The sequence below is a fragment of the Vulpes vulpes genome, chromosome 12 (genome assembly GCF_048418805.1).
Source record: "Vulpes vulpes isolate BD-2025 chromosome 12, VulVul3, whole genome shotgun sequence".
In the NCBI taxonomy this organism is placed as follows: domain Eukaryota; kingdom Metazoa; phylum Chordata; class Mammalia; order Carnivora; family Canidae; genus Vulpes; species Vulpes vulpes.
The window spans coordinates 164824382-164848706 of NC_132791.1; the positions used below are offsets into that span (position 1 = coordinate 164824382).

Below are 24325 nucleotides of genomic sequence, written 5' to 3' on the forward strand. Positions count from 1 at the left end.
TTTGCATCCTTTTAATCCCAAAACAGTAGACTTTTCCTTTTTTTAAAAAAAAATTTTTTTTTAATTATTTATTTATGATAGTCAGAGAGAGAGAGAGAGAGAGGCAGAGACACAGGCAGAGGGAGAAGCAGGCTCCATGCACCGGGAGCCCGACGTGGGACTCAATCCTGGGTCTCCAGGATCGCGCCCTGGGCCAAAGGCAGGCGCCAAACCACTGCGCCACCCAGGGATCCCCTAGACTTTTCCTTTTATTTCTATTTAAATACTCTTAAAATTTCTTAGTACTATTTTGCATCAATAATAGAGCCCTCAACAGTTTGTTCTGAATCACATGAATAACATTGGAGATAAAGACAATATCTGCAATGAAATACTTTATGTTCATACTTTTAATATATGGGTTTATTCTCTACTTTGTACAAAAATTACTTAATAAAAAGTAATACTTTTCTTCGGTTTCTTTCAGCTTATTGGAAAAAGCTGCCTTCAATAAAAAGTCTATCTGTTATTTGATATTATGTATATGTAGATATTCTTCAGAAATCTAAGTCCCAGAACCATGAAAGCTGTTAAAATGTGGTTTTTCTAACTTCATGTCCATTTGCTCATTTTTAATATTCTTTTTCAACCGAAGGAAAAATTTATAAAATATTTATCTACATATTTCCCATATTGCTCTGTGCCACAATAATTTGCAAATGACTTTTTTTAGAATTAGTTTTGGAAAACCTTGTTTAGTACTTTGCATCTATGCTGTTAACTATATAACAGAACAAAGACAAATTTTAGTTTTTACATAATAAGCATAATATTTGGTGAATTAAAACGTACTGTTATTTCCACTGGGGAGAGAAACAGGATTATTACCATCCATACTTGGTAGTACTTCTTTTTAGAGAGGCTAGTGATGTAAGTAAACCTTTTTCTGTAATTACCGAGGCCCTTGTGAGAACAGTTGAGATTAATTTGTGTAAGAGAGCAAATGCAAAAGAAGTGGCTAAAATTCTGAGATACTTTCAAATGGAAAAGTTGGAAGTTCTATTTATGCTTCTTTATTTAGCTGCTCCTTCTTAAATTAGTCTAATTGACCAAAATGAAAATAGAACATTTTTTGGCAAAGAGACATAGCTTATTTTTATGGTACTATTTGCAGTCCTCATAACTGACATACCTTAGATCTTGCAGCATTTTCAGTAAACCACAGGCCAAGTGGAGTGTGCAGGTGTGGTGAGGAGCTAGAGAAGGAAGAACTTGAGGTCTCAGGCCTCAAGAATTTTGTTGTGGGCTGACAGTCCTGCTAGTCTGTGAATGACTGAGAAGGTTAATTCTCCCTAGAGTTCTGTGTCATTTAGAAATAGATCCTGCTATGGGAAATGACTCTAATTGGTGGAAAGTGTGTCTGTGGGTGGAATGGGATGAATTGGATGGGACATTTTGGATAAGAGATGGAATTAAAGTGCTACTTGCCGGTTTCCTTTCCTCCTCAACAGACCAGAGGTCAGCTATTTAGCACTCCTTTTCTGAATACGCATACTTTTACAAGAACTAGATCATCCTTAGTTTAACCTCACATTATACCAGGAATGGGGGGAGATGTTTTTATCAGTGAACCCTGGCTTCCCCTTAGTAGCTTCTTAAATTATCATGACCTGGTCATCAGCCAGGACATATTGCAGTAGCTGTTATCTTCAAAGAGTTTTTGTTAATTTTTACTTTCAAAGGATATAATTTCCTCCATTTTAGCACTGGCTTTGCACTGGTGCCTTTTGTTCTATCCCATGATAATGAGAAGGATCATAACAGTATAGGTAAATACTTGACACATATATACAGACAATTCATCTTGCAGGCTTTACAGGTCTCCAGATTAGCAAATCACATCACTGTCTTGGATCTTTTCACTCTGAGTCCTAACTCTGTTGGTTGGACTTATTTGGAGTATAATTTCCTTCCAGAGAAATCAAATGTATATTACTTTCATAAGAGTTGTTAGAGATGCAACAGTCCACTTAATGATTTGATGGTGGGCCAAGTAAATTTGTTAACTAAATGACTTGCTCCTACACATCTAACCTGGAATGCCCAGTATTCATACTTGCCCCTCTACAACAATAAAAAAAATCATTGTTTGAGGCTTAGAAATGAGATGATATTAATAAATTATTATTATTTTGTTATGTGTGATAATGGTTTATGGTTATGTTTAAAGGAAAAAGGAAATCTTTCTCTGTTGGAGATATGTATCTGGAATATTTATTTTTAGGTGAAATGTTGGATTTGCTTTAGAACACTACCAGCTATAAAAATATAAAAGATAAGATGTAGACAGGATATTAGATAATAGTATGATATTAAATTTCCTGAATTAAGTCATTGAACTGTGACCATGTAAGAGAATGTCCTTATCTGCTGGAGTATTTAGAGATAAAAGGGCATGATGTCTGCAATTTATTCTAAAATGGTTTAGGAAGAAAAAGTGTAAAGTGATTTAGGGGTAATAGAAACCTGATTGGCAAAATATATATATTTTTTTTTCTGATTGGCAAAATATTGACAATTAAGAGTTGGAGTTGCATGATGGATATATGGTAGCTTATGCTATTCTCTAAACTGTTGTGTATGTTGCAAATTTTTCAAAATAAAATATAAAAAGGAAAAATTACTTTATTACATGAACTCTGGATATTATGAAGAATTGAAGCCATGAGTGCTAATTTCAACAGTGATGGGGTTCTACTGTAGTTTACTTACAAACTTTAGACTGGTTTGCCTTTCATGTGATTTTCTCCTCCCTAACCATGCTAAAACCATTTCTTTCTGTTTCATAGAGTAAGAAGAAGAAGAAGACTGATTTTATTCCGTACAGGGATTCTGTACTTACGTGGCTCCTTCGAGAAAATCTAGGTATGTTGATCACTGGTGTGTAGTTATCTTTTTAAAGCTGTTTACTGTGGTTAATTGTCTTGTGTGTTTGTTTTGGAGAAGAATAATCTCCACATATCCATGTCACTAACTTGATTGCTGTCTCCTTTCTGAAATTTTTACTCATGATTTAAACTGGTTGGATTTGCTAGCTTTTTAATCAGGGTTTTCTCTCCTATCTTGTTGACCTTGGAATGTGGTCTGTGGTGTGGTTGTCTTCCTAACCATACCTGCTTCAAACCATTGCTCCTTCAAATCTCTTTGGAAACTCCATGTTACCTTTCTGCTGATGGTTTTGTTTTGTTTTGTTTTGTTTTGTTTTGTTTTTTTTTTTTCTGCTGATGGTTTTGGATCTTCAGTCAGGTCTTTGCTCTTTGTTCTCTGTTTTGTTAGCCTCTTTCTCTCCTTCCTGATGAGAAGGGAGTGATCAGTTATGTCAACTGTCGCTGACAGAAGGAAGATGCTGAGAAGAGCCTGTTGGGCTGTTCACATCACTGTGACTTTCACTCCCTACCTAAGAGTACTTGGGTGGAGTGGCTGAGATCTTAAACGAGGAGAGGGAAACCGATCATAGTAGGTCTGAGCACCAAGATTAAGAGTGCCCCGCATAGGAGCATTCAATACATTTGTTGACTCTTAATTAAATTTTAGGATTTGAGATGGCATTGTCTAATATGACATTTTTAATAAAATTCTTTCTAAAATGAGTATGATTTACAGTAACCATGATTCATCATCTTAGGTGGCAATTCTCGGACTGCAATGGTTGCTGCTCTGAGCCCGGCAGATATCAACTATGATGAAACTTTGAGCACTCTGAGGTACTCCAATTGATCTCGATAACTGAATACACTGCAACCATAAGTTATTCTGTTATGCCATAGGGATTTTCTTATGTTATATGGATAATTTTTTATGTAAGTAATGATCCTATCCCTCTCATAACAGGAAAAACATGGGTTAGGGAGATTTTTATTTTTATTTATTGTGTTGGGGGGATTTTTATTATAATAGAATTTACCTGTTTATGGTTTTCAATCTCAATTTCAATTTCTTAAAATTTTCATTGCTATAAAAAGAAGTGTTGCCTTGTAGGGTTTGTCATTATAGAGATGCTCATATCTTAATAAGTAATGCAAATAACAATACACGTAGTGTTAAAAAGTTTATGGAACGTTGACTAATAGAATATAGAATATAGTTGGCCCTTGAACAGTCCAGTGGTTAGGAGTGCCAGCCCTCTGCACAGTCAAAAATCTGCATCTATAAACTTGATTCCCCATTGTGTGTATTATGTATATAATATACAGTATACTTGTATATATGTATATAATGCCATACTGTATTCTTAGAATAAAGTGAGTGATAGGAAAGAACATGTTATTAAGAAAATTATAAGAAATGTACTGGAATGTATTTATCAAAAAAAATCTGATATAAGTAGACCCATGCAGTTCTAACTTGTGTTGTTCAAGGGTCAGCTGCATTTCTAAATATGAATAGTTTTTATTACTTTAATCTGGAACTTTCTACTCTTTTCCCATTGATGAAAAGAACCCTATGCACTCTGACAAATGCATTGTGAGTCCTATTTCTGGTATTTATTTCTTTTTATGATTTTGGTTAAATCACTAAATTTCTTAGTTTTTTTCTTCATCTTGATGAGATACTATAAAACTTTCTGTGCTTATGTTATTATTAAGACTCATAAAATGTAAATTTAGAGATAGAAATAATGGTATGTTACTTATGAGAAGTAGAGTATCTGAGGAATGGCAAAAATGAATGTTCTTTTTGGATATAGATATGCAGATCGTGCAAAACAAATTAAGTGCAATGCTGTTATCAACGAGGACCCCAATGCCAAACTGGTTCGTGAATTAAAGGAGGAGGTGACTCGGCTAAAGGACCTTCTTCGTGCTCAGGGGCTGGGAGATATTATTGATAGTAAGTGAATTAAGGATCAACATGCTACTCTTTTCCTCTTCAGGGTTCCTAGATTTAAACTTAGATTCAAAGAATTTGGTGAAGTTAGATGGTAGAAAAAGGCTTTTTGGCTTTTTTTTTTTTAACTTTTAAAAAAATCCGATGAAAATAATCTCAGAATCTTTCTTTATGTAGTATGTAGTAGGCTATCCAGCTGAACTCATGGAATTAGTTTTTAAAATGTAAATATTTACTGCTTGCATTTTTAATAGATTTTCATTTTAGATTATCAGTGAAGTTTATTTGGAATGTTGAACTTATTCTTACTGAAATATTAATCACTTCATAAAAATGTTACTTAAATTTTTTTTTGTATTAGGGGCTTCTCTGGATTAATGTAGTAGCAGTAATATACATGTAACAAACCCACTGTTCCAGTCTCCTTTCAGAGAAGATAAACTTTGAGTGATATCTTTCCCTTCCTGCAAAATGATTGAAGAATACTCCTCACCCAGTTCCCTCCGAACACATGAAGGGAAAAATATCCATTTCCTGTCAAGCTGAAGAATTAGACTTCCAGAGAGAATTATTTTGCAGCATTGTTTTAAAATTAGTCTTTTTTTAACCTCAGTGATCTGCCTGCATAATACCTAATTAGAAGTTGAGTTAACTGGACGTTTCAGGTAGAATAGCATATATGGGTTTATTTGACAAAATATTTTTTATTTTTTGAGTGAAAAATTAATAGTTTGGAGTTCTAATAAGATTTTCAAAGTGTCTTCTAGTTTAGTTCTTCTGATTAGTACCTGAGTTTAAGTGAATAGAGTGTGCAAAATGATAATATATTCTTAGTATTAATTTTTTTCATCTTCACAAATGCCAAATGCTGCTCTGTTCCCTCTCTGTGTCACTGCTGAACCTGAACTTTGACCCTTCTTGTATTTTCCCTCCTGCTTACCTTCAGTTGATCCATTGATCGATGATTACTCTGGAAGCGGAGGCAAATGTGTGTATTTCATGTATTGGTTATTTCCAGTACTCTTAATTTGCTAATCTGCCTCTGCTGGATCAGCCTTAAAATGAGCTTTGCATGCCAGCAATCCTAACAGGGAAATCCCAGACAGAGCATACTGTAGATTCAGAAATGATCCTGTTTTTGCCCTTCTCCATTTAGCAAACACTACTGTATTTCAGTTCGTGACTTAAGTAGTCAAGAGGCTTAATCTCTTGCTTCTCCTCTTCAGTTTTTCCACTTATGTGATTAAACTGAGTCCAAAGTCATAGAGGATGATTGATGATAGCAATGACAGCACCTCACATTTCCTGAGTGTTTATAGTGTGCTGGGCTCTATTCTCGGGACCTTGAATGTATTCTCTCATTTAATCCTGTCACTGATTCTGGAAAAAGTTCCATTATGCCCATTTTACCAATGAGGACCCGATGCTTGCATCGGGTGGTTAATTTGCTCCTGAGATCTCATGGTTTCTGTGTAGATTGGATAGTATAACTCAGAGCCCCAGCTTTTAAAAATCATTACCTTTCTGGCCTCTTGAAATCCTTCGGGGTCCAATTATTTAATAGAAAAATCCTTTTAAATTAGTTACGTAATTCTGAGCCTTGCTGTGCATTATAATTAAAAACAATCACTTCCTGTTGGCTAAACTGCCCATGACTATCTCTGTGAGTGTTGGATTAGCTTATGCTGATGCTTATGCTTAGTTAGTTTCCTCTATATCTTGGGCCTCAGTTTACATGGTGGTTAGGAAAACCTTTTCTTTCCCTCCTTTTCTGGAATTAGAAATTAAATTTTAAAAACTTGAGTGTAAAAGAGAGCATTTTATGAAGGATCACACTAGTTCTCTCCATAGGTATCATTAAGTTGGTGAGGACATGATTTCTTACCCTTGTAAGATAATTCATGAGGGGATTCTTATCTTAGAAGAAACGAAGAATATGGGCAGCCACGGTGGCGCAGCAGTTTAGTGCCGCCTGCTTCCCAGGGTGTGATCCTGGAGACCCAGGATCGAGTCCCACATCAGGCTGCCTGCATGGAGCCTGCTTCTCCCTCTGCCTGTGTCTCTCCCCCTCTCTCTATCGTTCATGAATAAATAAATAAATTAATTAAAAAATAAGAAATGAAGAATCTTGACTTTTTGGTTGTTTTAGATTTTAATTGATTTGCTTGTTCAGTTAATGAGGCACATAATAGGGCTTGACAGGGAGGAAATGCATAGGAGAAAGCAAATGTAGCCCTGGCCACTGTGATGAGGCTGGGCCTTGAAGACACAATAACACTCCAATACAGAGTGACTCTTGGACTGGAACAGCTCTGTCTGAGATTTCCAAAGCTGACTGATACCAATGTGAGAAAGACACCATCTTGTTCTTGCTTTTGTGCTCCAGGTGGTGCTGCTATCAGCTTGTTGCCTCTTTTGAGCAGTTGTGGCATCTCCCAAAATGCTATGCATGACTAAGTTTTAATTTTGTCTCCATGCAGGAAAGCAGCCCTGACTACTTCTGAATTTCCATTTTGATCTACTTTGATTTCTTTTAGGGCTTGCATGTGTCCATTGGATCTTCTAAACTCCACCCATCGTATTCTTTCCTTCCTTGCTGCCATCACCTGATGGCTGGTCTTTTTTTTTTTACTCCAGTTCCTATCCCACTTTTAAAACTTGCTCGTTTTCCTATGTTCTGTATTTGCAGATGGTGGTTTTCAAACTGTCTTGAATCAACCACTGGTTTCAAGGGGTTTCAAGAACTGGCTTTGATTAAGTAGAGATGAGTAGACCCAAAGAGGACAAATAATAATGTTTTCTGACTCTTTGTATTGACTTGTATCATTTAAGGAAAACTTAGTTTTGGTGTGAATTTTAAGTATTGTAGTTTTTTCAAATTTTAAACATGAGCTAATTTAAAAACTAGAAATCCATCAGTACCTATGGTTTTTCTCTGGTGTTTGACAAGGATGACTAATGAAGGAAAGTACAAACAGCAAATTAATGAATTTTGTGTTTGTGGCTCTTTTTATCAAAACTAAATTTAAAAACAAAACTTACAGTTCTACTAAAGACCTTAGTAAGTGAAAATATATCCTTGAAACTTGCATTTCATAGGAACTTGGCTTACCAGTGACTCATGGTAGTACTGTTAGGCAGAGTAAGAGCCTTACTTTGCAATAATTAGCAAATAGCCTTGATTTTTGCTTACTCTAACAGATTAATGTAAACTGTAACCGCTTCATTAATTTGCTAATTGTTCTCCCTGTTTAGGTAATTGGCCTTGAGTTCTTAACCAGGACTTAACATTCTTGTGATTTCTCCATTGACCTCTCCTTTTTTTTTTTTTTTTAAAAAAGCATATTTTAAAGATCCTTTTTAGCATGTTAGAATGTTGCTATACAAAAGGGCACTACAGATTTTCGTTTGACCTGTAATATCTTCTTGGGAATTTTTACTGAATGCCATGAAATATTGGGCTAGGTTGATATTACTGATAAATAAATTATCATCTTTTTTCCTGTATCATTACAAACTACTGGAATTTAAGAGTAGTGTAAATCTAAAATGTTGTAGATTTGGAGCTGTAGAAGGAATAAAAGGAATGTAGCATGTCTTGTTTATAGGAGACTGCCTGAGCATTATCCTTTGAGGCTCTGGTTACGCCCTTCCAAATACAATGTTAACCCACCCTGGGATTTTTTAGTTTCTAAATTTTTTAGTTTCAGAAGTGGTTGTTAACCTCTAGGATACCAGTATTAAAAACAGACATGTTTTAGAACTGCCATCTAGAACAATTATAACTTGTCTTTGTATTATAACGTGTCTTTGTCTTGGCGCTTTAATGCTATCCTTTCTTACGCTGGTGTTCCTTCCTGTCTTTTTTCTCCCTCTGCTCCTTTCCCTCTTTTCCACCTTTTCTGCCTTCCCTTCTTTCTGTCTCCCAGATCTGAAAGATTTTCAGAACAATAAGCATAGGTACTTGCTAGCCTCTGAGAATCAACGCCCTGGCAATTTTTCCACAGCATCCATGGGGTCCCTTACTTCATCTCCATCTTCCTGCTCACTGAATAGTCAGGTGGGCTTAACATCTGTGACCAGTATTCAGGAGAGGATCATGTCTACACCTGGAGGAGAGGAAGCCATTGAACGTCTAAAGGTAAGTAATAATTCAGACTGAATGAAAGGTGTTTTAAGTAGCTCACAAAGCAGAGTTGGACTTAAAAATCACTGAAATTTCTGTTCAGGATATGAAAGAACTTTCTATTAGAGGTGTCCTGAAAATGGAATTTGCTGCTTTATAAAATAATTTCTTTTTACCAGAATGCTTGAATTTGACATGGGCAGGCAGAGGCTAGAGAGATGTATGGGCAGGTGATAGGTTGGCCATGAAAATAACTGATAAATAGGTGTGTCCTTTAATTCTGAGGTAGTTTATAAGTCACAGGGAAATTGTTTAGTTAGAAGTTTAGTTGGAAACTTGTTAGAAGTACTTGGTTTCATTTCAAGATGGAATTCTGTATAGAGCCATGTTTGTGTTAGTAGAATAGACAGCCGAGAGAAAGTTTGAACAGGTGAGTAGCTATACTAGGTTTATGCAGAGACATGTGAAATGATAACTTGTGGAAGCTCACAGAAAGTTGCTGCCATGAAAGGGCTGACTCCTCCCATGCTGGTGCACAGGGGATCATGTGCTATGCGCTTACACCCTATGTGTGCAGGTCCACCTGCCATGGTACTGAGTTTTGCTTTTGCGGTCTGTGGTTGGTTTTGTTGAGTTCTTTCTTGTCTCTCTTCATGAATATGAAAGTGAGCAGAGCAGTACCTGCTGACTCCTGACTCCTGGTTTCTCCCTTCCCCTCAGTGACTGTAGTGAGAACAGACCTTGCCATCCACCAGATCACTGCGACAGTATCACAAATGCTTTTTCTTTCCCTGCTCACTACATCCAGGGTGATCATTTGATCCACACCTTTGGGCCTGTGTGTTTCTAAGTGCCAGGGCAGGAAAAACAAGGAGGGCAGAGAAAGGTTTTTGCAGAAGCTGGGAATTGCAGTTGTGCTTGCACCCAGCAGGCCTCTTTATGTGGCGCTCAGTATTCTCCACAGCTGCTGCTGCTTGCTTGGGGACTGTTGAGAACAATGGCATACTTTGACAAATGAATGATGGAAAAGGTTTGGGGAACCTTTTCACCACTAAAAGGGAATGAAGCTTGATAATTAAAGATGGCAAATGCTTTCGCTTTGGTTTTCAGGTGAGACCAAGAAAGATTTTATATGAAGCATGAGACTCTGTTTCTTTTTTTTTTTTTTTTTTTAATTTAATTTTATTTATTTATGATAGGCACACAGTGAGAGAGAGAGAGAGGCAGAGACACAGGCAGAGGGAGAAGTAGGCTCCATGCACCGGGAGCCTGACGTGGGATTCGATCCCGAGTCTCCAGGATCGTGCCCTGGGCCAAAGGCAGGCGCCAAACCGCTGCGCCACCCAGGGATCCCGAGACTCTGTTTCTTAGCCAACATTTTCCCTCAGCATTTTTTTACTCACTTCTAAAGTGAGGTATTTCAGAAACAACAGTAATGTTCTTGTTTCTTCCTTCAGAACATGTTTGTAGGAAGTGGGTAAAGTTCTGAAATACCTAGCGAAGGGAGAAGGGTGAGAAATCTTTTCATTTCATTAATTGTTGCAAATGGAAGGGTAATTTCTGCTATTGTAAAATTGCCTTTGAAATTGTAATAAAGACGTTAGTGAAGCCCATGCAGGCTAGCTTTTTGTGTCTGTTTTTTCACTATGGGTATTGGTGACAAAGTTGCTGTGCAGGGTTCTGTTTGGGTCAGTGGGGGAAATGCAGGGGTTCTCTGGGAAGGAAGTAAAATCTCCTACTATTTAATATAAAATGTTCCTTATTGGGGGGGATTTTGAATCTTACTATATCGCCTATTAAAGCCTTAGTGTACAAATAAGATTATAATTTCCGTTAACTCACATCTTGACGTAAAAGAAAAAAAATTTCCTAATTGCCAAGTGGGACCAACTGAAAATAGTGTTGGAAGTTAGGAGTCAAGACATTAACCAGACCCTTTAAGAATTAGGTCATCCAGCGCCTTGCAAATAGTTTCTGGGGAATAACACTGCTATTATTCAGGGAACCCTCCCCCAACTTCCAACTTCCCACCCAAACCAAAACAAACAAAACTATTACTTTTATCACAAAATGAATTTCTCTGTTTTAATTTTCCCTTAAGTCAACATAAGTGAAATCTTCCATTTTCCCTAGCTTTAGATAATTGCTTCTTGATGATTTTGCATTGCATCTTGAGTTTTTAATGCAGCACAGCAGTCCACTGAGGCATACACGCCTTTGTTCTGCTTCAGTTTTGTGAACAGTGAGAATTCCATACAGCAGACCTGGGTAGACAGCATCTTGCATGTGCAGGGCAAGCTGTGGTTATACCACAGAAGTGCTTGAGAATTCCTCGTTTTTAGACTATTTCATTGTAGAGTGTGTAGGAGCTGCATTCCTAAGACATGATACTGCAGGAGAAAAATACTATAATGGAAAACAGGAATAGAAGAGGTTAATTTACTTTCCTAACCTTTTATTTCCCTTTGCTTCTCTTTATTTTTGATTTCAGAAATACGATTAGTTGGCAAAATACTTTTGCAGAATGTGTTGCTACTGCTTAGCTTTTTGAATAGCTTCTTGCCTTGAGGAAGAGACCCATGTTATCCCATCATAAAGATCTCGACCCCTCCACAAGCCTCTCTGGCAAAAGAGAATGAAATGTAATTACTTTCAGTTTTTAATCACAATTCAAACTGAATTGGAATGTGTGTATCCTTGATTTGAATTCTTACTCAGTAAGAATTTAAATACGTAACTATAGCTACTGTGTGGTAACTCTGGTGCTTGTTTATTAGTCTGGCATCAGAGTCAGTACTATGAGTGCCATCGGGTAGGCTTGGACTATAAATATCCGTAAGTATCCACTACAGAAGCACGCAAGGGCAGATGCTGTGCTAGGCAACCCGAGGGGCCCACTCTTGGAACGCACTTGTGGAGCATGCTATGTTCAGTACAGTAAAACCTTGGCTATCTGATGGCTTCAAGGAATGTTCCATGTAGTAAGCATTTAACCTTTTATATATCACAGTTTAAACTGTGATTTTTTTTTCATGGAAGTATTTCTGGCTTGTTCTGTGGATTTCTCTGCCACCGTAAACTGAATCATTACAAAGAAATTAAATTGTGTTTAGCTGTGTGAACATGATTATTAGTGAGTGCTACATAGATAGGTAGACGTTCATAATGTGAGTCGAGTGGTGCCTGAGTCCAATATGTCTTGGAGCTTTAAAAAGTTCCTGATGGGGATACCTGGATGGCTCAGTGGTTGGGTGCCTGCCTTCAGCCCAGGTCATGATCCTGGGATCTGAGATTTAGTTCTTCATCGGGCTCCCTATGGGGAGCCTGCTTCAACTCTGCCTATGTCTCTGCCTCTCTCTCTCTCTCTGTCTCTCATGAATAAATAAATGAATCTTAAAAAAAAAAAAAAAAACTAGTGAGCTCAGGAACTTTTTTCCCTGAGGTTAGTAGTTTTTTGGGGGGAGGGAGCACTTTTTTGTATGTACTACCTGCGGGGAAGAAGGACTCTTAAAGATTGTCTTAACTCCTCATTTCTGAAGTATGCATCCCAATTTCAATTTAATCTTAAGTTGGGTTTCTAGAGTATGTTATAGACAGCACTGGGTACCAGTGTACCAGGACTGCCTGCAGAGTAAGTAGACAACTCAGCGACCAAAAGCCATCTCTTGTCAACATCTCAGTTTTATTTATGCTAAGTGTGCTATTCAGACTTGAAGAAATAATATCCTTGACTCTTTCTTAATTGATGGTGAGCGGTTTTGCAGAATATTTTCTTCCTTTTTCTTTTTCTTTTTTTAAAGATTTTATTTATTTATTTATGAGAGATACAGAGACAGGCAGAGACACAGGCAGAGGGAGAAGCACGCTCCATGCAGGGAGCCCGATGTGGAACTCGATCTCGGGACTCCAGGATCATGCCCTGTATTGAAGGCAGATGCTCAACTGCTGAGCCACCCAGGCATCTCTGTAGAATATTTTCTTTAAAGCCTATTAATTTCTGCCTTAATTGAAGAAAGAACATAAAGAGTCAAGAAACTCTGCTCTAGTGGCTCAGGAAGTAGTGTGGCCTCAGATTAGTCTCTTAGTGTCTCTGGTTCCCATTTTCTTTATCTCTAGAATGGTTCTGTAATAAATGGCTTTTTCTAGCACTGAAGTTTTGTTCAATATCATTTTCTTTAACCTTCAGAGTTTTAAGAAATAGCTTTTTAGACAATATAAAAATTGCAACATGAAGCTGTTGCAAAAAGTAGTACCAAATTCAGCTAATTCATAAATCTCTTTTACAAAGAGATCATGTCCTGATTTACCCTCCAAGTGGAAAGTAAAATCAGAGAGTTCACATTAGAGTTGGCATCAGAATGACAACAGGATCCCTAGACAGTGATTTTGCTACCTTGGGGTGAATTTACAGTTGCCCCAAAATAGAATAACTTTCATACAGCCATATAGATCTCTTATCAGACATGGTCTTTTCCTGAAAATAATCAACCAGTAAAAAGAAGATATTTAAGTTCCTCATGGGTCGGTTTGTATTCCATCACATCAATGGTTTGTGGGCCACACTCTGCATAATAAGCACTAGTCTAGATGCTCTGGTTTAAGCAGCCTGTTGTCCCTAGTCCTTTGTTTTCAAAGTTACCATTTTGAGATTGTAAAGGTTTCTCTCCAGCAATCTTTAATAAGCCTTGCTATCCTATACAATATGGATATGGTACCAGTTCATCTTGTATTTGCCCTTTCATGATCCTATGCAAAAGTATTTAATGCTACTCTGTTAAGAGTTGTTTGAATAACTTCTGTGGTGCTTACTGACCACTTGGTTCCTGGTTCAGTTGCTTTCCTGACCGTCTCTGTCCTTCCTTAAATTGTATGGGTGTTTTTGGTTGCTGGCCCTCTAGTGTAGCCCGTTGGTTCCTCTCTTAGCTTGGGAGGGGCATGTGCACTGCATGTTGAGTCAGTCTTCTTGGAAGCTGTTGTAGAGATGCTGTTCAGGTAGCTGTTTTAGTCTTTCATTCTCTGTGAGTGTCCAGAGGGTTAATGACAGCCAATTTAGGTGGTTTGTCTCTTCCTCTCCACCATTCACAGTCCCTCTGCAGACTTGTTCTAGCATCTCCCACTTTGTGACTGGCTCTCTTCACAACGAGCACTTGATTTTCAATGGCCCCTTTATGTGGACCCTACTGATGCCCATGCTGTGTCTGACTTTTCCAACTCGATCGTCAGTTTTGCTCTCTGCCCTGCTTAGCTCGTTGTTCTTCACCATTGTCATGATCATCATGATGCTCTGCTGTTTGTTTCTCCTGATTCCTGTATTCCTTTGCTTTTGCAGCTGCTGCCTGGAATTTAACATGCTCCCATGCCTCGTTCCAGAAAATCAAATCACAGACACCTTAGGGTTGATTGTATTATATGCTCGCTGTTTCTATGTAGATAATTATGTTTTCAGATCCCAGAGGCTTCTTACAATAGCCTGTTAAATGAATCAAACAGTGAGTTATTTTGTAAACTGTGCAGGGTTTTCATCCTGAATCACTGGCGCTGCCATCATCAGAACTGTCATCTCATCACTGTTATGCTCCTTGGCATCATCATTTGACTTTCTAATTTTGTCTCCATGACTAGATCTTCTTCTGCTTTTTGCAGAAGAGCTTTGCTCATCCTCCTTTCAGGTCTTCATCCTCTTTCCATTTTTTCACTGAATTGATTCCTACTTGTCCTTCATTCATAAGTCTAAGCATTATTTTTGTGCTCACCCATTCTCCAGCAACCTGTGAACACGTCAGTTCTAGCATGTGGCACACTGTTCTGTGGTTTTCTTCTGCCCTACCCATTCACAGTCTGCAAGCATGCTGCTGTGGTCACACTGTGATTCCTGGAAAGTGCCAGGCTTTTCTTACCTCTTTCCTTGTGTGGTAGCTCCTGCTCTTTTCTCTGCTTGCACAGAACCTCGTCAGTGAGCCCTGTTCTAACAGCCCTATTCCCAGATGCTCCCTCATGTACTCTTTTCCTTTTCTTGCTTTTTTCCCAAGGCACCTGCTATCTAATGTATTATATATTTGAATTATTGATTAAAATTGATTATTTCAGTCTCTTTACTAGAATGTAAGTCTCATGAAATCAGGGGTTTTGTTCCCTGCCACATCCCTAGTTGCCGGAAACAGGGCTCAACAAATAACGTAGTGATATATAATTACTGAATGAAGGAATCATCATTACTTCTGTCTCCCTAGTATACAGTAAACTCCTTGAGAGCAGGAAACAGGTTTTAGTTCTTATATTTCTGGCATTCATAAACACTCAGCAGGAGACTAGGAAGCTGTCACTTCAGTGGCTATATGGCTTTGGCTGAGGTTAATACTAACCCTTTCTATATCAGGTACTGGGTTGTGTTCAGAAGGGTATTGTGTTGTAGAGGAGTTAAAATATCATTCATTTACCCTTCGGGTTCTTCTCTGTGGCTTCTACAAACAAAAGGCAGATTAATAAGAGAAAAACACAAATTTATTTATTATGAGTTTTATGTGACATGGGAGCCTTCATAAGGAAATAAAAGCCCAAAGAAATATTTTTGTTTAAATTTTTATTTATTTATGATAGTCATCAGAGAGAGAGAGAGAGAGAGAGGCGGAGACATAGGCAGAGGGAGAAACAGGCTCCATGCACCGGGAGCCCGACGTGGGATTCGATCCTGGGTCTCCAGGATTGCGCCCTGGGCCAAAGGCAGGCGCTAAACCGCTGCGCCACCCAGGGTTCCCCCAAAGAAATATTAAACCTGAGCATGTTTTTGCTAGATTTGATAAAGAGGGACGAGTCGTAGAAAATTATGATAGGACCTGTGGGAGACTTATCAAGGCCTATTTGTTCACATTCCTCCTGGTGGTCCTCCATCTTTGGAGATAAGGATGTTCCTTCCCTTCAGGTGTAAGAAGGCACCTCTCATGAGGACCTTAAAACCTGTTTGAGGAGATCAAGGTCCTTCCTGCAGATAACATTTCTCAAATTACTTCAGCTTAAAATGGTCAATATGCCAAGATGCTGTATTTTAGGTGAACGTGTTCTGAGCCCCATCGGTGTTTTATGGTGAAATTATGGTGAGACAAAAGCAGTAAATTGTTCTCTTGTGGAAGTGGCTGTCAGAAATAGTGTCTCACTTTGTGGGATGTTAATATTACTCTTCTTCTATGCACAAGGACATACTCATTTTTAGGGTATTTTTGCTAGGGCTTAGGAAAATTTCTATATATATGACTGATTTACTGTTAGGCCTAGTCTTCATGATCTTATTGCACATAATATTAAGAAAGGAAAAAAGATCGTATTGTATTAGATTCTGCCTCATACTCACAAAGGGCATCGTGTGCTTCTTGCTGTCTTTCCTGGACGTAGCACATACATCATAAGGCTCCTCTCCACTTTAACTGTGGACTTCCTCCCTTAGGAATCGGAGAAGATCATTGCTGAGCTGAATGAGACCTGGGAAGAGAAGCTGCGTAAAACAGAAGCCATCAGAATGGAGAGGTCAGCAAGTTAAGCTCTTGAGGTGTCTGCACATTCTCAGGGGAACTGGGATTCCTTTTATAAAAGAAGAAATTGAGCTGAAAGTAAAAATGAAGTCCCGTCCCCCCACCCCCCTGCAAACCAACCACAGAATAGAACAGAACTCAGCCTGTTCTGGGCCTTCCCCCAGCAGAGCTTATATAGTCAGATGTTCTCTTGGGAGTCTTGTTCTCATTACCATACTGCATGGCGCTCATAGTTCAGGTAAAATGGAAGATATTGAGGAATTGAGGGTTTTTTGTGGGGTGTTTTTCTTTTTTTAACTTTCTTCAAATGGGAAAGGGGCAGAGGGAGAGTGAGAATCCCAAGCAATCTCTGCACCCAGCATGGAGCCCAACTCAGGGCTGGATCCCATGATCCCAAGACCATCAAGAGTTAGACGCTTAACCAGCTGAGCCACCCAGGCACCCTGGGATAGAGTTTTACTTTGCAAAACAACCACCTTTGATAAAGGCCCAAATAATAAAGCTCTGTAATGATTGTCTATGAGTTCTGTTTTATAGAACCTCTTACATAAGAGGTGAAATAGTTTTAGTTGCAGAGTTTTAAAATCCCTTTTTTACTTTAACCTCTCAGTTCTCTACCCTGACAGTGAACATAACCTGAAATAATACTTTTCCTGTTGGGATGAATGTACATTTAAAAAAGGTCAGACTTGTCTTCCCCCTTCATGGAAGGTGAGGTAGAAGTAAGTGCTGATGTATAGATACAGTGGATATACCAAACAACTAGAATGTTCTTATTATTGGGATTTTAACTTAGAATTGTTGAATCAGTATGATGGTGTGCATGGGAGGATCACATTTGAGAAAATCACCACATTTATGAACAATCTTCATATATCAAAATTACTTTCTGATTGCTTTCTTAGATTTTGAAGAAATGGTTCTTTGAGTTAGATGTCTGGCCTTAAGGGATATCCCTGTCCTCCTTTTTTTATGTTAGTAGGCATATTATTTATGAGTTACTGTCTGCCTCCAAAGTCCAATGAGACAAAGTTGTTATTTGGATGAATACAACTTTACCTAACATGGGAACAGAATTTATTTTGAATGTTCTGTTTCTCTTAAATTTTCATGAATGATGGGACAGATTTTTCACACTTGTATTACTAAATGGACAGTAGTTTTTTGCTCTGCATGCTTTACTTACCAGTTCATATGAGACTGATTTAAGTGACATTTTGGTATTGGTATTCTAATGTGCTTGTTATTTTTCTAGAGAGGCCTTGTTGGCTGAGATGGGAGTGGCCATTCGGGAAGATGGAGGAACCCTGGGAGTTTTCTCACCTAAGAAGGTAGGAAACTGTGTTGTGAAACTCAACCCAACAGAAGTACTTCCTGTTTGTCTTGGTCACTGAGGCACTTCTGGTCTTTCAGGGTTGGCCCCTCCTTTTTAATTTCAGACATTTCTTTTCTTTTTTTTTAAAGATTTTATTTATTTATTCATGAGAGATACAGAAAGAGAGAAACAGGAAAAGACACAGGCAGAGGGAGAAGCCGGCTCCATGCAGGGAGCCCGACGTGGGACTCGATCCCGGGTCTCCAGGATCATACCCCAGGTCAAAGGCAGTGCCAAACCTCTGAGCCACCGGGGCTGCCCATGACATTTCTGATTTCATCATACAGTACAAGGGCAGCCTATTTCTAAAATGCCTATCATCATGTTTGCTGTTTACAAAATAAAACCCAAGGCAGTAAATCTAACTTTCAGTCATGATTCAGTATATTTACTCACCTGTAGTGTTGCTTCTCTTAAATTCCCAGCCTCTCACCTAGCATACCTTGCTTCAATTTGGCTACTCTTTCTATGTAGATTTTCCCACAGATGCCAGCAGGCCTGATGTATAATTCTTTGGAAGCAATTTCAGCTATTCAGGTTTGTGTAGAAAAGTACCACTCAAGTTTGTTTCTGTAGTTTGTGTTACAGACAACCACTGTCCTGAGTAAAACAGTCCTGTCCTCACCCTTCTAGCCTCCTCTGCTCCTTTCTTAGTTTTTTTTTTTTTTTTTTTTAAAAGACCCTGGTAGTTAGTTACCCTCCTACTTACATAATTTTAGTTGTTCGATAGTAGATAACCTTATAGCTAATTAGAATAGTAAGGTAGGTTTTGTTTTGGGGTTTTTTTTGTTGTTTTACTAAGTTGCTTCCTAGTTATTCTTAGGTATTGGAAAACTTATCAGATGATTATTTTTGTGTGCTTCTTATATGATAATAATGGAACACATACTGATTTACAAAGCAAATATATTCATGCCAGTAATAAATGATTCTTCATTTCAGGTGACCTCAGATTGGCTGTCAGAGACTTACACATGTTTTGCAGGGTCTCATGATGATTTCTCTAGGTTGGCATAGAATGAGCAGGGGGTTTTCCCTTTTTGTTTTTATGTGGTAAGAGGTATTCCTAGTTTTTGCTAGAATTCTTTTGGTTTGGTTTTTCTGTCAAGGTCAGAACTTTTTTAGGAATTCTAGTGCATTATTTTCAACAAAGAAGATCTTTTTTTTTTTTTTTTAAGATTTATTTATTTATTTATTTATTTATTTATTTATTTATTTATTTATGAATGATAGACGGGGCGGGGGGGAGAGAGGCAGAGACACAGGCAGAGGGAGAAGCAGGCTCCATGCTGGGAGCCTGACACAGGACTCGATCCCGGGACTCTAGGATAGCGCCCTGGACCAAAGGCAGGCGCTAAACTGCTGAGCCACCCAGGGGTCCCCCCCAAAGAAGATAATTTTAAAGGCATTTTAGGGTACCTGTTATAGAACTGGAATAACAATACCAGTGTTTTATATGTCTATATTGCCAACACCTGTGATTTTTAATTTGTAAAATCAGTAATGATTTACAGTAAAGTAGTGATTGCTTTAATGATTACTTTAAGGAAGTAATGATTCCTTCAGTAAGACATTATTTATTGAGATATCATACTTAAAATTGTAGAGGTTTTAGCAGTTATAGGTTTGATCACATTTGTGCCTTTGTGTATATTGGAAGAGATTTTACAATCTTTGAGTGTTAAGAACTATATGGAAAAATTTTGTAACAACATGTAAAAATATGACATTTAACACAAGTCACAAACAATTTAAGTAACTGTTGTGATATAAACCATAGAATTCCACACTGAGGTCTCTGTTTCCAAAGCTTTTTCTTTCTTTAATTTTACGCATCTTACTTCCTTAGAAAAATAAGGGGTACATCACTGGCTACATTCAAATTCAGATTTAGAACCTGTTTCTGATATGTTAACTTGATTGTAATAATCATTGCATGATGTGTGTGTATATTAAATTGACACATTGGACACCTTAAAAAATCATGTTGTACAACCTAAATGTATATAATTTTTACTTGTCAATGATACTCTCCATAAAACTGGGTTGGGGGAAATAATTTTAATGCAAGGGGAAGCAAAACCTGTTTCTATGATTCTGCTTTTCTGAGGCCAGTGTTGTGATGGGCTTTCAAGAACACTACCCACAGAGGGCTTTGACTTTCTCAAAACAGCAGAGTTCTTAAACTACAGAGGCAGGTGCTAATGTAGAGCTTTTTAAAATTTCTTTTTAATCATCCTTCTCATTCCCTGCTCTCATCTGATTCTTCTTTCATTTTTCCACATTTGCTGGCACTGTCTTGAGTAGATTTTGACCCCAAGACCATGTGACTTATTTTTGGATTCCAGTGGGGTATTTTCACCAAAGAAGGTTGGTTTTTCAAAGATTTTAGAAATACTAGAGTTAGATGAAGAGGATTTTTACAAGATATGTATATTGTTGAATGTCAGTAATTTTAATTTTTCTTTAAGGTAAAGATTAATAAACTAAAGACAATAACTGGTACCATGGAAGAAGTGATAAAAATTATAGAGGGAAATGCCAGGAGATGTGGGGACATTTTTTTAAAGATTTATTTATTTTAGGGGGAGGAAGGGCAGAGGGAGGAGAGAGAGTCTCAAGCAGACTTCCCACTGAGTGCAGAGCCCAATGCAGGGTTCAGTCCCACAACCTTGAGATCATGACCTGAGCCAAAACCAAGAGTTGGATGCTCAACGAACTGTGCCACCCAGCCACCCCATTTTTTTTAAAGCATTTTTATAAAGTAAATGAAAATTAAGTATTTCTGGAGATTGTAGGAAGGGAAGATAATTTTCCCTCTACCCTTTTGAGTTCTTGGCTGAGAGCCTTGTAATAAAAGATTAATAAGAGACAAACCGAAACAAGTTTATGAATGTATATGCCTCAGGTATGTGAATGTGCCTGCCCAGGGGAAAATGAGTGACTCCCCAAGATGGCTTAGAAATCAGATTTAAATACCATCCTGGTAGGGAAAGGGGAGAAGGGACATAGACCTCTCAGGAGGGAATAAATGATTTTCGGGAAAGAGGAAGGGCCCTTGGGAGAATAGATGGGAGATGTGATCGTTTTTGACAAAGTCTGTCTGGGTGTGGTATCGACTTCTGGTGTCCTCTCCTGGGACACAAGACCATCCTCCTTGGTTGATGGACTCCCAGAAGGGACACGACAGCTTAGGTCATTTAGGAGAACTTATCTTCAGGCATGATGGGAAGCGGTCAAAGAAAGCCTCTTCCTGTGTTTGCTGTTTTTCTGGTGCCTTCAGCTCAAAATAATCAATATGTCAAAGTGGCATATTTTGAGGTGGCATATTTTGTTACCCTTTAAGATTTTTGTCCAGTTAGGTACAAAAATTATGATTAACCCATCCAGAGAATCAACCTGTCTTTATTTTTCTTTTGTATTTTTCATGCTTTGACATTATCAAGAATTGGATCTTGTTCTTTTTCCCTGAACTCATGCTTTTAAATAGAATATATTAGTGCAGTTTGAGAAGGCCTGAAGAGTGTTTTCTTTGTTTAATGGAATTGCAGCTAGGAACTAGGAATAAATAAAAGACCTCCCTCTTTGAGGGATGGTGCATAATCCAGGAAGCCATTGGCTTCCTGTAGATCACTGTTACTGTCAAGCCCGCCCAGTTGTACTTGCTCCAAATTGATCATCTGTATCCTTTTTCAGACCCCACATCTAGTTAACCTCAATGAGGACCCACTAATGTCCGAATGCCTGCTTTATTACATCAAAGATGGAATTACAAGGTATATTTGTTTCTTTTGGTCACTTACTGTTTTCTGTTCTCTTAAACGATTGAATAAAGGGAAGTTGTTTGTTGAAAAATTTGTTGTAATGATTTGCTGTTTTTCACGTCTGAAATAGTTACACACTATCCTGTCTTCCCAAATTATGTAAGTGCCTTAGTCATCTGAACCAGTTAACATGTAGTTTTCCCTAAAAACCCTAAGTAAAAAAATTTTTTTTCTAACTTCTTATATGAATTAATTAGGAAGATTAGTTCACTCATGTCTTTTTATAAAGCTCAGCGAGTTACACTGTTGTATCTTGCTCTTTGGTTTCTTATTCTAATGTAGGGAGGTTGATTATATGTGAAAATAACATTTGCAGTTGAAAGCCTCTGATAAAAAGAAACGATACCTTTTTTGTACATACCAAAGAATATTCTTTGAGAGAAAGAGGTTCGTTGTTTTCAGTGCTTTTTGTGTCTGAATTTCCCTGGGAAACACTTCCCCTTGTGTTCAGGGTTGGCCAAGCAGATGCTGAGCGGCGCCAGGACATCGTGCTGAGTGGGGCTCACATTCAGGAAGAGCATTGTATCTTCCGGAGCGAGAGAAACAACAGTGGGGACGGTGAGAGCTCCTGTCGTAGCTTTTCCAACAGCCTTTTAATTCTAGATTATTAGAAATCCCCAAGGCTTGCTGTTCCCTGTCTCTTTCAGTGATGCTTTCTTATACAATCTAATATTTGAAAATGGAGAAACCTGGCCTGCTTAAAATGCAGGGACAGACATAGCTATTTTACATGAAAATAGCCTGGACAAAAGGAGCTCTTTTGTGGCTGCCAAGAACCAAGCAGGACAACATAGGCAATTAGGCTTGGTCTTGAATGTTAATTATTTACTAGACAAGAAAGGAACAAATACCCTGAGTAGTGGGAGATTTGAAGGACCTCTAATCTTAACCCACGAGAGCTTATTTTTATCTAAAAGGGAAGAAAAAGTCAATCTTGATTTTTGCCTGGGTTACTAACAAAACAATAATGTAATGGTATTTTTGTGCTATATGACTCATTCCTTTCGTCAAAATATTAGCTGCTTTTAATCTTAAGTTTCGGGTTAGTACCTATATCTTATACTTAAGATTTCCTTTTTTTATGGACTGAACTGTCAGATATCACCAAAACTAACATTCCAGTCTTCTTTTGAGGGTTGTCAAATGCATTCAACTGTTTCTTTTAGCCATACCCCAAAATGGTTTTGATACCCTAAAAAGAACTATTATATAGATGCTTTGCCACTTGGTTGGTTACAGGAATGTATTCTGGTTACCCTGTAACCTCATGGTCATCTCCTTTCCATTGTTTTATTACAGTGGTTTGTGATGCTAATACTAGTTTGTGTTCTTAGTTATTGTGACCCTAGAGCCCTGCGAACGCTCAGAAACCTATGTAAATGGCAAGAGGGTGGCCCAGCCTGTTCAGCTGCGGTCAGGTGAGACTGGGAAAGTTGTTTTGTTTTGTTTTAAGTACTTTGCTTTTTCCATTTTTCTTTCCTTTTTTTTTTCTTTTTTAAATTTTATTCATTTATATGAGGGGGGTAGAGAGAGAGAGACAGCATGCAAGAGGGGGTAGGGGCAGAGGAGAGGGAGGAGGAAGCAGACTCCCTGCTGAGCGGGGAGCGTGCTGTAGAGCTCAGTCTCAGGATCCTGAGATCATGACCTGAGCCAAAATCAAGAGTTGGATGACTGACAGAGCCACCCAGGCACCCCTGAGACTGGGAAAAGTTTGAAGTCTTCAATAAAGAACATGTTTGTGTGAGCAACTCTAGCTTTGGACTCTTTGTTTAAAGACTGACTTGTAATAGTCAGCATTTGGATGTCTGTTCTTGTAAAACTCCAAAAATTGTCTTTTTGTCTTAGGGAAAGGGAGGGGGAGAGAGGCTTTTAAAACCTAGATAAGTATACTTTTAAAAAATGGCTTCTTAACTGCTTCTGTTTTGTACTAGGAAACCGTATTATTATGGGTAAAAACCATGTGTTTCGTTTCAACCATCCGGAGCAAGCACGGGCAGAGCGGGAAAAGACTCCTTCTGCTGAGACCCCCTCTGAGCCTGTGGACTGGACATTTGCCCAGAGAGAACTTCTGGAAAAACAAGGGATTGATATGAAGCAGGAGATGGAAAAAAGGTAATGCACAAATATGATGTGGCCTCCATGACTATCACTTCTTTTAACATCTGGTGTATATAACACTCATGAAACAGCCCAGTGATTTCACACATTTATTCTTTCTTCTCTTGTTTTTCTTTTCCTTCTAGACTACAGGAGATGGAGATCCTATACAAAAAGGAGAAGGAAGAAGCAGATCTTCTCTTGGAGCAGCAGAGACTGGTAGGAGTCTGTCTTGAACCCTGTGTTAGGAAAAAGGGCAGCTTACTCTCATACCATCCCGGTTCCACAGATAAGCACTTACCCCGATTGCTTGTCCAGCTCTCACTGATACCATATGCTATTCTCTCATTTCCTTAATGGAGAATGAACTTACAACTCCTGGTAGCCTTAGCCTGAAAAAGTGTCCATAAAGGTACAGTTTTGTGCCTAGTATGTCTTAAAGTCAAATCTTTAGTTCTAGCAAAACCAAGTGCTTTTTGAGGAACTAGTGGGAGCTTTTCTGGTATACTTTGCC

At 38.2% G+C, this 24325-nt stretch overlaps 1 protein-coding gene across 19 annotated transcripts in view; it reads left to right on the top strand.

The window, feature by feature from the left end:
* Window positions 1–24325, top strand: part of KIF1B (kinesin family member 1B) — a 147973-nt gene that overhangs the window by 56216 nt on the left and 67432 nt on the right. For 9 of the 19 annotated variants that reach the window (XM_072731278.1, XM_072731271.1, XM_072731276.1 and 6 more), the window contains 11 exons: window positions 2829–2904; window positions 3665–3743; window positions 4727–4869; window positions 8874–9007; window positions 16431–16510; window positions 17771–17846; window positions 21587–21666; window positions 22166–22272; window positions 23049–23132; window positions 23646–23826; window positions 23958–24030. In XM_072731278.1, the coding sequence (XP_072587379.1) occupies window positions 2829–2904; window positions 3665–3743; window positions 4727–4869; window positions 8874–9007; window positions 16431–16510; window positions 17771–17846; window positions 21587–21666; window positions 22166–22272; window positions 23049–23132; window positions 23646–23826; window positions 23958–24030 (1113 nt within the window). Of the gene's footprint in view, window positions 1–2828; window positions 2905–3664; window positions 3744–4726; window positions 4870–5812; window positions 5855–8795; window positions 9008–16430; window positions 16511–17770; window positions 17847–21586; window positions 21667–22165; window positions 22273–23048; window positions 23133–23645; window positions 23827–23957; window positions 24031–24325 lie in introns of all 19 variants that reach the window. The other 10 variants (XM_072731261.1, XM_072731262.1, XM_072731273.1 and 7 more) reach the window with 3 other exon arrangements.